This window comes from Anolis carolinensis, unplaced genomic scaffold, assembly GCF_035594765.1.
Source record: "Anolis carolinensis isolate JA03-04 unplaced genomic scaffold, rAnoCar3.1.pri scaffold_13, whole genome shotgun sequence".
NCBI lineage: Eukaryota > Metazoa > Chordata > Lepidosauria > Squamata > Dactyloidae > Anolis > Anolis carolinensis.
In genome coordinates, this window is record NW_026943824.1 from 13715739 (window position 1) to 13729067 (window position 13329).

Below are 13329 nucleotides of genomic sequence, written 5' to 3' on the forward strand. Positions count from 1 at the left end.
TCCCAGGTGACAGTCGCATTGACGAAAAACAACAGGAAAAACTCAGCCGCTATCAGGACCTCGAGATTGAACTGCAAAGACTCTGGCAGAAACCAGTGCAGGTGGTCCCGGTGGTGATCGGCACATTGGGTGCCGTGCCAAAAGATCTCAACCGGCATTTGGAAACAATAGACATTGACAAAATCACGATCTGCCAACTGCAAAAGGCCACCCTACTGGGATCTGCTTGCATCATCCGAAAATACATCACACAGTCCTAGATGCTTGGGAAGTGTTCGACTTGTGATTTTGTGATATGAAATCCAGCATATCTCTCTTGTTTGTTGTGTCATACAATAATAATAATAATAATAATAATAATAATAATAATAATAATAATAATACATCACACAGTCCTAGACACTTGGGAAGTGTTCGACTTGTGATTTTGTGATATGAAATCCAGCATATCTCTCTTGTTTGTTGTGTCATACAATAATAATAATAATAATAATAATAATAATAATAATAATAATAATAAATCACACAGTCCTAGACACTTGGGAAGTGTCCGACTTGTGATTTTGTGATACTAAATCCAGCATATCTATCTTGTTTGTTGTGTCATAATAAAATTATTATTATTATTATTATTATTATTATTATTATTATTATTATTATTATTATTACCCTGCTTTATCTCTCCCTAAAAAAAATCAAAGCGGAAATATATTAGGATGACATGTCTCCAAGAGCCAGTAGAGCAGTTGGAGCTTTATGTAGTTTTTCCCCCCAATGTTTAGGTCTTCCGGTAGAATCCTCAGCCTAGAAAAAATTTATTCCAAGGCGGCGCTCTCGCCCTGATATTCCTCCCTTTGCATCGCAGGGCAAAAAAGGAACACAATCCTACATTGGCATCCATTCTATGAGCTGGAACAAGCAATCATAATTACAACCTCTGTCCTTTGCTCCTTGGGAGTTGTAGTTTGCCCCCTTGGAAGGAGCCAGAACATGACCAATTGTTCCGTAATGAGGCCATGAATGGCACCTGGTTAGTGGGTCTGGCTACCCATTAACTCCCAGTTATGTCCAGAGCGTGCCTCCCTTCCCACCTTGGACTCCTCTGCAAGGCGGAGAAGGGGTCAAAGATCTATTGGGGCCTAGGGTGCTATGTTTACGAGGGAGACGTAGTATTCTAGACCCAGGTGACTCACAACAGTGCCGTATTGGGACCACACAAAAGTGCCTTGAACTGAGTTAACTCTTGCAGGAAAATATTTAATCCCCTTTGGGACTACAATTCCCAGCATCCCTTCAACATCATTGCAGTAAAAAATATATCAACCCAATGCAATGATCAAAAAGTGGGTGTTATAATGCAAAGAAGTATTATTATTATCATTATTATTACTACAGTGTTATAAGCCAAAGTATTATTATTATTATTATTATTAGTGTTATAAGCCAAAGTATTATTATTATTATTATTATTATTATTATTATTACTACTACAGTGTTATAAGCCAAAGTATTATTATTATTATTATTATTATTATTATTATTATTATTACAGTGTTATAAGCCAAATTATTATTATTATTATTATTATTATTATTATTATTACTACAGTGTTATAAGCCAAAGTATTATTATTATTATTATTATTACAGTGTTATAAGCCAAATTATTATTATTATTATTATTATTATTATCATTATTATTACAGTGTTATAAGCCAAAGTGTTATTATTATTACAGTGTTATAAGCCAAAGTATTATTATTATTATTATTGCTACAGTGTAATAAGCCAAAGTATTATTAGTATTATTATTACTACAGTGTTATAAGCAAAAGTATTATTACTACTACTACTACTACTACTACTACAGTTTTATAAGCCAAAGTATTATTATTATTATTACTATTATTACTACAGTGTTATAAGCCAAAGTATTATTATTATTACTATTACTACTACTACAGCGTTATAAGCCAAAGTATTATTATTATTATTATTATTATTATTACAGTGTTATAAGCCAAAGTATTATTATTATTACTACAGTGTTATAAGCCAAAGTATTATTATTATTATTATTATTATTATTATTATTATTATTACTACTACTACTACTACAGTGTTATAAGCCAAAGTATTATTATTATTATTATTATTATTATTATTATTATTATTATTACAGTGTTATAAGCCAAAGTATTATTATTATTATTACAGTGTTATAAGCCAAATTATTATTATTATTATCATTATCATTATTATTACAGTGTTATAAGCCAAAGTGTTATTATTATTACAGTGTTATAAGCCAAAGTATTATTATTATTATTATTGCTACAGTGTAATAAGCCAAAGTATTATTAGTATTATTATTACTACAGTGTTATAAGCAAAAGTATTATTATTATTACTACTACTACTACTACTACAGTTTTAGAAGCCAAAGTATTATTATTATTATTATTATTATTATTACTACAGTGTTATAAGCTAAAGTATTATTATTATTATTACAGTGTTATAAGCCAAAGTATTATTATTATTATTATTGCTACAGTGTAATAAGCCAAAGTATTATTAGTATTATTATTACTACAGTGTTATAAGCAAAAGTATTATTACTACTACTACTACTACTACTACAGTTTTATAAGCCAAAGTATTATTATTATTATTACTATTATTACTACAGTGTTATAAGCCAAAGTATTATTATTATTACTATTACTACTACTACAGCGTTATAAGCCAAAGTATTATTATTATTATTATTATTATTATTATTATTACAGTGTTATAAGCCAAAGTATTATTATTATTACTACAGTGTTATAAGCCAAAGTATTATTATTATTATTATTATTATTACTACTACTACTACTACAGTGTTATAAGCCAAAGTATTATTATTATTATTATTATTATTATTATTATTATTATTATTATTATTACAGTGTTATAAGCCAAAGTATTATTATTATTATTACAGTGTTATAAGCCAAATTATTATTATTATTATCATTATCATTATTATTACAGTGTTATAAGCCAAAGTGTTATTATTATTACAGTGTTATAAGCCAAAGTATTATTATTATTATTATTGCTACAGTGTAATAAGCCAAAGTATTATTAGTATTATTATTACTACAGTGTTATAAGCAAAAGTATTATTATTATTACTACTACTACTACTACTACAGTTTTAGAAGCCAAAGTATTATTATTATTATTATTATTATTATTACTACAGTGTTATAAGCTAAAGTATTATTATTATTATTACAGTGTTATAAGCCAAAGTATTATTATTATTATTATTATTATTATTATTATTATTACAGTGTTATAAGCCAAAGTATTATTATTATTATTACAGTGTTATAAGCCAAATTATTATTATTATTATTATTATTATTATTATTGCTACAGTGTTATAAGCCAAAGTATTATTATTATTATTATTACTACTACTACAGTGTTATAAGCCAACGTATTATTATTATTATTATTATTATTATTATTATTATTACAGTGTTATAAGCCAAAGTATTATTATTATTATTACAGTGTTATAAGCCAAATTATTATTATTATTATTATTATTATTATTACAGTGTTATAAGCCAAATTATTATTATTATTATCATTATCATTATTATTACAGTGTTATAAGCCAAAGTGTTATTATTATTACAGTGTTATAAGCCAAAGTATTATTATTATTATTGCTACAGTGTAATAAGCCAAAGTATTATTAGTATTATTATTACTACAGTGTTATAAGCAAAAGTATTATTATTATTATTATTACTACTACTACTACTACTACTACAGTTTTATAAGCCAAAGTATTATTATTATTATTATTATTATTATTATTATTATTATTATTATTATTACTACAGTGTTATAAGCCAAAGTATTATTATTATTATTACTATTACTACTACTACAGCGTTATAAGCCAAAGTATTATTATTATTATTATTATTATTATTATTATTATTATTATTATTATTTTCTAGAAACATTTCATTTGGAGACAAACAAATTTGGCTCTGTATACAAACTCTCCCACCATTGTCTTTGATGGGTTTTGTAGTCCAAAGGGTGACACTTTCACCTGCTTTGGAACCCAAGGGATCAATAGTTCCAAACCAGTAGGGCGACATTGATCCATTCTTGGGTTTGGCATCAGTTTGGATCCTTTCGATCCAAAAATTAATTTTCCTGTAAATGTTTCATTTGGAGATGAACAAATTTCGCTCTGTATACAAACTCTCCCACCATTGTCTCTGATGGGATTTGTAGTCCAAAGAGTGACACTTCAGTTTGTTTTAGATCCCAAAGGATCAATAGTTCCAAGCCAGTAGGGCAGCATTGATCTGTTCCTGGTTTTGGTATCAGATTAGTCATTTTGGGAAGTGTTCGGTTTGTGATTTTGTGATACAAAATCCAGCATATCTATCTTGTTTGCAGTGCCGATCCAACAATGAGGCGAATTAAGTGGTCGCTTCGGGCGCAAAACATACGGGGGCGCAGTCGAGACTTCTTTTTCTGTTGATTTGTTGTAAAACATGATGTTTTGGTGCTTAATTTGTAAAATATTAATGTAATTTGATGTTTAATAGGCTTTTCCTTAATCCCTCCTTATTATCCAACATTTTCGCTTATTCAACACTTTTATTTTTCAGTGATTGGTTTTGGGGGGGGGGGGGCAAAATTCTGTTCACCTACACTTGAAAATTACCTAGGGCCGGCTCTGCTTGTTTGCTGTGTCATAATAAAATAATAATAATAATAATAATAATAATAATAATAATAATAATAATAATAATAGGGGTGCAATCACCAGGTTTCTCCCAATAGGATATTATTTACACATGATTCCCTGTTTGCAGTTTGTGCTGGCCATGGGCAACTACCTGAACCACGGTCAGCCAAAGGCCAACAAGACCACCGGCTTCAAGATCAACTTCCTGACCGAGGTAAGAGGAACCGGACAAAGGCACCCCTTGAAGTGAAACGAAGCACCCATGTTCCCATATCTGTTTCCTTAAGCCTCCGGGTGTTTTGGACTGCAACCCCCACCATTCCTAACAGCCTCAGGCCCCTTCCTTTTTAATCTACCGCTTTAGGGAATTTAATGGCGGTGAAAACAGATCTGGGAGTGATATCTGCTGACAAAGACTATACTTTCAAAGAGACTTCGGGGCATTTTGTGTCCAGTACCGTGGCAAAGAGTTCCCCTGGCTGTATTCCTTTCTCTTTTCCCCAGCTGAACACCACCAAGACCGTTGATGGGAAGTCCACCTTCCTGCACATCCTTGCCAAATCGCTGGGCCAACATTTCCCGGAGCTGCTGGGCTTTGCCAAGGACCTGCCCACGGTGCCCCTCGCTGCCAAAGGTTGGTGCCTATCCCCATTTCTAAGTCGAAGAGCCAGCGTTGTCCATAGACACCTCTAAGGTCATGTAGTTGGCATGACTGCATGGAGCGCCATTCCCTTCCCGCTGTTGATCTACTCACATTTGCATGTTTTCGAACTGCTGGGTTGGCAGAAGCTGGGGCTAACACCAGGAGCTCACCCCGCTCCACAGATTCGAACCGGTGACCCCGTCCCTTTAATATTTCCTCCATGTCTTTTGCTTCAGTGAACCAGAGGACCCTCATGGCCGACCTGAACGACCTCCGGACCACCGTCGAGGAGATCGAAGAAGCCTGCCAGAATATGGTGCTTTCCCCGGAGGACAGGTTCACCACCGTCATGGACGTATCCTTCGACCAAAACAAGAAAAAGAGGGGGGATATTTGGCATCTACTGTATTGAAAATGGAGCATTGTGGATGTACCCCTTGCAAAACAACAATTCTCAGTACTTCATAACATTGAGCCATGGTGCATTCATTATGCTGTGTAGATGTAGCCCTTGCAAAATTACAATTGCCAGGGTTTGATAACACAGATAGAGCATTCATTATGTAGCGTAGATGTAGCCCTTGGAAAACTACAATTGCCAGGGTTTGATAGCCTTGAGCCATGGTGTGATTCCTTATGCAGCGTAGATGTAGCCCTTGCAAAACTACAATTGCCAGGGTTTGATAGCACTGGGTGATGGTGCATGCATTATGCAGTGTAGATGTAGCCCTTGCAAAACTACAATTTCCATGACTTTATAGCATGGAGTTGTGGGAATTCAAATGGGGTCATAGTGCATTCCTTATGCAGCATAAATATACCCCTTGAAAAACTACAATTCCCAGGATTTGCTAGCTATGCTAGCTATGGTGCATTCATTATGCATTGTAGATGTAGTCCTTGCAAAACTACAATCCCCGTGATTTTATAGCATGGAGTAATGGGAATTCAAATGGGGTCATAGTGCATTCCTTATGCAATGTAGATATAGTCCTTGCAAAACTACAATCCCCATGATTTTATAGCATGGAGTAATGGGAATTCAAATGGGGTCATAGTGCATTCCTTATGCGGCGTAAATGTACCCCTTGAAAAACTACAATTGCCAGGATCTTTCTCTGCTACTTTTAAACTACAATCACCCCTGTGATATACGATCACAGATTCTCTGTTCTTTACCAGGACACAGACTACATTAAATAAGTCACCAAACTTATTTTAAACCGACTCAAAATGAACACTTGAGTCTCCTTGATCCCCTCAACCTAGGATCAATCTTCCCTGTGCCTCATCAGAGCACAGACTGAATCCGTTTTTTTAAAACTCTGCACTTCTTCAACTAAACGGCAGTTGGCTCCGCCAACTTCTCCATGGCAACCAGCCTCTGAGTGCTGAGATGCAATAACTGTAATACTTACCCTTTTAAAACACAAACACACAATTAAACATATCATCTGTAAACCAAAAATTCATACTTCATTACACCCTTGTAAAACTACAATTCCCAGGATTTGATACCATGGGAGTTCAAAGAAGCTAGTAGGAAATAAAATTGTTGTTGTTGTTGTTGATGTTTTTTAGTGCAGATGTACCCTTTACAAAACTGCAACTCCTGGGATTGTATAGCATTGATCCATGATGCATTTATTATGCAATATAGAAATACCCTTTGCAAAACTACAATTTCCAGGAATCTATAGCAGTCAGCCATGTGAGTTCCAATGCTGCCGAACTGCATTAATTCTACAGCATTGAGCCCAAAATTGGCTTTTTAAGGCTCCTTCTCTCGCATTGGAGCTGGATTTCTCTCTTGAAAAAATGTGGTTAAGGCATTTTTGGCAGCAAGGTCCTTTGGAGGGAATGTGGGCTGCAAGATGTCCATGTTTTTGGCCATTTTGTCCTTAGCGGACCCTCCTTTCAGGCCTTCCTGGAGACGGCGCACCCCACCATCCAGGCCCTGGAAGACCTTCAGAGCAAAGCCATGGAAGAGTTCACCAAGGTCCTCTCCTTCTTCGGGGAGGACGCAAAAGCCACCACCTCCGAAGCCTTCTTTGGCATTTTCGCCGAGTTCATGAGCAAATTCGAGGTGAGGTCCGGCTCTCAAGAGTGGTCTGTTGCCTTGGTTGGAGAAATCCGCTTTGGGTTTTACTCCCAACTGCAACACTCCAAACTGCGACATCTATCCCAAGGGGCTCGTTCCAATACTTTCAGCGCCTTTCATGGGATCCAGTCTGTAATAATATCACAGTATTTTAGAACGATGTGATGGTTTCCAGGCAATCTGAGGAAAATAATAATAATAATAATAATAATAATAATAATAATAATAATAATAATAGATCATATTTTTGATTTCATTTCACAAAATCACAAGTCGAACACTTCCCAAGTGTCTAGGACTGTGTGGTGTATTTTCAGATGGTGCGCGCAGATCCCAGTAGGGTGGCCTTTTGCAGTTGGCAGATTGTAATTTTGTCAATGTTTATTGTTTCCAAATGCCGGCTGAGATCTTTTGGCACGGCACGCAGTGTGCCCATCATCACCGGGACCACCTGCACTGGTTTCTGCCAGAGTCTTTGCAGTTCAATCTTGAGGTCCTGATAGCGGCTGAGTTTTTCCTGTTGTTTTTCGTCAATGCGACTGTCACCTGGGATGGCAACATCAATGATCCAAACCTTTTTCTTTTCCACAACTGTGATGTCTGGTGTGTTGTGTTCCAGAACTTTGTCAGTCTGGATTCAGAAGTCCCACAATATCTTTGCATGTTCATTTTCCATTATCTTTGCTGGTTTGTGATCCCACCAGTTCTTTACTGCAGGGAGGAGGTACTTGAGGCATAAGTTCCAATGAATCCTTTGGGCCACATGATTGTGCCTCTGTTTGTAGTCTGTCTGTGCAAATTTCTTACAGCAGCTGAGGATAGGATCAATGGTTTCGTCAGCTTCCTTGCACAGTCTGCATTTGGGTCATCAGCTGATTTTTCGATCTTGGCCTGAATTGCCTTTGTCCTGATGTCTTGCTCCTGGGCTGCAAGGATCAGGCCTTCTGTCTCCTTCTTCAGGGTCCCATTCGTGAGCCAGAGCCAGGTCTTCTCCTTATCAGCTTTTCCTTCAATTTTGTCAAGGAACTTTCCATGCAATGTTTTGTTGTGCCAGCTGTCAGCTCTAGTTTGTAGTGCGGTTTTCTTGTACTGGTTTTTTGTCTGCTGTGTTTTGAGGAGTTTCTGATTTTTGACTTCAATCAAAGCAGGTTCTTCACTTTGCTTGACATATTCTGCCAGGGCATGTTCTTCTTCTTTGACTGCTTGCTTTACTTGTAAGAGTCCTCTGCCCCCTGATCTTCGAGGCAGATATAGCCGGTCAACATCACTGCGAGGGTGCAGGGAATGATGAATGGTCATGAGTTTTCTTGTTTTTCTGTCCAAATTGTCCAGTTCCATCTGTGTCCAGTTTATAATGCCAGCAGTATATCTTATGACAGTTATGGCCCAGGTGTTTATGGCCTTGATGGTGTTGCCTCCATTGAGCTTGCTTTTGAGAATTTTTCTGACCCTTTGTGTGTATTCTTTGCTGACCACAGTTTTCACGTGTTCATGCTTGATGTTGTCCAGCTGTAGTATGCCCAGATATTTATAGGCCTCTGGCTGGTGACACTTTATTGTTTGGCCATTGGGCATATTTATGCCCTCACTTTCAATGATTTTTCCCTTCTTCAATGCCACTGTCGAACATGATGAATGGTCATGAGTTTTTATTATTATTATTATTATTATTATTATTATTATTATTATTATTATGGTTTGAACGCAAGCTACGTTTTTGGAGACTCCTGATAGAATGGCCCATGGATATCCTGAATCGGTGACTTACCATCTCTCTTTCTCTCGATTCCTTCTCAGCGCGCCTTCAGCGACATCCAGACCGGGGAGGCACAACCGAGCCTCAGGGTGACTCCACCGCTGGCCTGGTGACCCTCCTGCCAAGGACAATGTGGGTCATCCGGGCCCTTTATTCAATGGGGACCTGGGGTGATGGCAGCTGTAAATAGAAGGGTCGGCTATAGTTCTCCGAGGCCTCCCTGGCGGATCGAGGGGCAATGGGGCCAAGGGCCACGGATCACGACCTCCTGTGACTTCCCCTTCCCTGTGGCCTTGGCTGACAAACACAAACCCGCCACCGACCTGTGCATTAGCGGCCCTCGAACTCGCCTCCGCGGCCGCTTTTCTTCTCGCCAGTGGCAAACCCTTTCTCCGCTCCAAGTGCCAGGAAACACCTTTTCTTCGGACAACTGAGCATCTTCACCGTGTCGTTGCATCAGTTTCAGATCACTTGTATAGCTGCATTTCGGAGGAATCCTGGGCTTTGCAGTTTGCAAAAGGACTTAAAATGCACCAGGGATGGCATTAATGGGAAAGAAAGAGACCGAAGCCTATCTACACTGAGATATAATCCAGTTTCTGATTCCAGATGATCTGCTTTGAACTGGGTTATATGGCAGTGCAGATTCAGGACCCTTCTACATTACCATATAATCCAAATTATCAAAGCAGATACAGTAGAGTCTCACTTATCCAACATAAACGGGCCGGCAGAACGTTGGATAAGCGAATATGTTGGATAATAAGGAGGGATTAAGGAGAAGCCTATTAAACATCAAATTAGGTTATGATTTTACAAATTAAGCACCAAAACAAATTTGGCAGAAAAAGTAGTTCAATACACAGTAATGCTATGTAGTAATTACTGTATTTACGAATTTAGCACCAAAATACCACAATGTGTTGAAAACATTGACTACAAAAATGTGTTGGATAACCCAGAATGTTGGATAAGTGAATGTTGGATAAGTGAGACTCTACTGTAATCATTATCTACTTTGAACTGGATTATATGAGTCTATACTGCCATATCATGCAGTTCAAAGCAAATAATCTGGATTGTATTTGGAAGTGTAACAATTCATATAATTACATAAATTATAAAATATAATTTTACAGTAGAGTCTCACTTATCCAATGCTCACTTATCCAACATTCTGGATTATCCAATATATTTTTGTAGTCAATGTTTTCAATATATCGTGATATTTTGGTGCTAAATTCGTAAATACAGTAATTATAACATAACATTACTGAATATTGAACTACCTTTTCTGTCAAATTTGTTGTATAACATGATGTTTTGGTGCTTAATTTGTAAAATCATAACCTAATTTGATGTTTAATAGGCTTTTAATTAATCTCTCCTTATTATCCAACATGTTCGCTTATCCAACGTTTTGCCGGCCCGTTTACGTTGGATAAGCAAGACTCTACTGTAATTAAATAAATTATAAAATATAATTTTATTTGGAAGTGTAGTCATTCATATTGTTCAGTTCAAAGCACATAATGTGGGTTCAGATATTGACTTGTATTGCGGTGTAGATCTTGCCTGAGAAATAGGTCAACTTGATCCTGGATTTGTTGACATCGTTAAATCCAGTTTTATTAATTTGGATGCACAGTTGGCTTTCTAAAGATGCATCTGCACTGTAAAATTAGCACACTTTGACACTACTTTGCAATGGAATGATGGGATTTGGAATTTACGGAGGCACCGGCTCTCTTTGGCAGATAAAGACCTTGTAAAACTATAAATCACATTATAGCATAGCATTGAGCCATGGCAGTTAAAGTGATCTCAAACCGGATTAGTTCTACAGAGTAGATATACATTATATTGAATTTTTAATAATTCAGGGAGATGCTAGGCCAAGATTGCTCTGTCCCTTAGCAAACTACACATCCCAGCATTCCTCAGCATGGAGCTGATAGGGTTAAAGTGATACGAAACTAAGGACGTGGTGCAGAAGTGCCCGCTGCCTTCCAAATGGGGTCTGCCTCGATATATATCCATGAATGCCATTCTTTATTCTGAACACACTATGTATTTTTTTATTTATTTAAAATCGAATTGAGGTGCTTTTATGACTACCGGATATATGTGAATAATATATATGTTCTATAGGTCCGTGTCTCCGTCTGGATCTCTGTGCTCCCTTCTTGCAATAAAGCCTCCGTCTTTCTTGCAGCAAAAGATGAAACATTGCTTCTTTGTGGCTTCTTTGAGAAACTGCAAGTCGCTTCTGGTGTGAGAGAATTGGCTGTCTGCAAGGACGTTGCCCAGGGAACGTTGCCCAGATGTTTTGATGCTTTTACCATCCTTGTGGGAGGCTTCTTTCAATTCACCATATGGAGCTGGAGCTGAGAGAGGGAGCTCCTCCGCACTCTCCCCAGGTTGGAGGTGGGTTCCAACAACAACAAACAACAACAACAACATGATGATGATGGTGGTGATAATAATAATAATAATAATGCAATAAGAATAAGAATACTTTGTATTTCTTTCCTGTTTACCCCCAAAGCTTGAGGTGGGTTACAAAAATAACAACAACAACATTATGATGATGATGATAATAATACAATAAAGAATAAGAATACTTTGTATTTCTTTCCTGTTTACTCCCAAAGTTTGAGGTGGGTTACAAAAACAACAACAACAACATGATGATGATGATGATGATGATGATGATGATGATGATACAATAAGAATAAGAATGATTTGGATTTCTTTTCTGTTTACCCCCAAAGCTTGAGGTGGGTTACAACAACAACAACAACAACAACAACAACAACAACAACATGATGATGATGATGATGATGATGATGATGATGATGATACAATAAAGAATAACAATGCTTTGTATTTCTTTCCTGTTTACCCCCAAAGCTTGAGGTGGGTTACAACAACAACAACAACAACATGATGATGATGATGATAATAATAATAATAATAATGCAATAAGAATAAGAATACTTTGTATTTCTTTCCTGTGTTTACTCCCAAAACTTGAGGTGGGTTACAACAACAACACGATGATGATGATACAATAATAATAATAATAATAATAATAATAATAATAATAATAATAATAAATTGACTTGAGGCATGGAGCTGGAGCTGACAGAGGGAGCTCATCCACGCTCTCCCTGGGTTGGATTTGAACCAGCACTTTCTCCTCCAAATGTTTAGGTGGAATCTTTTTTTACAGTTCGGCTCCAGGGCAGAAGAAAGCAAGCCTCGCTCCCTCCCTAACAGGACATCCTTTCCAATATTTAAACATAATTAACTATCAACTCAACCTTCCTGGTGAACCTGGAAACCTTGTAGAGTATTTTGCATACTATTATGATATTTTTATTACTACTATTACTATTACTACTACTACTACCGTGTTTCCCCGAAAATAAGACAGTGTCTTATATTAATTTTTGCTCCCAAAGATGCTCTAGGTCTTATTTTCAGGGGATGTCTTACTTTTCAACGAAGAAGAATTCACATTTATTGATGAACAAAAAAAACCCGAACATTTATTATATCCTGTTCAGTAGTTGTCATCACACACCAGCATAACCAGACAAACTGTGAATCTTATCAATAATTTCTTGTTACTACCATTATTTCCATGTACAACAATCTATGGTATATAGATAAACAGGGTACTACTATCACCATTGCTACTATTATTGCTACTATACTTCAAGTCAGCAGTCCTGCCGGCACAAGGGTTTAACCGGCTGCGCCACCAGGGGCTCCTTTCAATTAATTCTTAGAGTTAGGCACACTCTCTCAGCCTCAATGGATGGCAACGGCAAGAAGCGGCTTCCGAACAAATGGTTGGATTTTGCCTTAGTTGGCAATGACTTAGAGGCACGTAACAACAACAACAACAACAACAAGTTGCGAATAGAGAACCAAGCTGACCTAGAAACCCAACGGCTCTATTGCAAGAACTCCCATTTCCTCCAGACGGATCTGGAAGAGTCCAGAAGGCCTTTGGTGCGGATTCATGTGCCGTAAATTGTGGCG

The 13329-nt window shown here is 36.7% G+C and overlaps 1 protein-coding gene across 1 annotated transcript in view; it reads left to right on the top strand.

The window, feature by feature from the left end:
- Nucleotides 1-11902, top strand: part of grid2ip (Grid2 interacting protein) — a 75535-nt gene extending 63633 nt beyond the window's left edge. The window contains exons 18-22 of the mRNA XM_062964698.1: nucleotides 4904-4990; nucleotides 5281-5410; nucleotides 5656-5774; nucleotides 7341-7505; nucleotides 9318-11902. Coding sequence (XP_062820768.1) covers nucleotides 4904-4990; nucleotides 5281-5410; nucleotides 5656-5774; nucleotides 7341-7505; nucleotides 9318-9389 — 573 coding nt within the window. The 3' untranslated portion in view covers nucleotides 9390-11902. The remainder of the gene's footprint in view (nucleotides 1-4903; nucleotides 4991-5280; nucleotides 5411-5655; nucleotides 5775-7340; nucleotides 7506-9317) is intronic.
- The last annotated feature ends 1427 nt before the right edge of the window (nucleotides 11903-13329 follow it).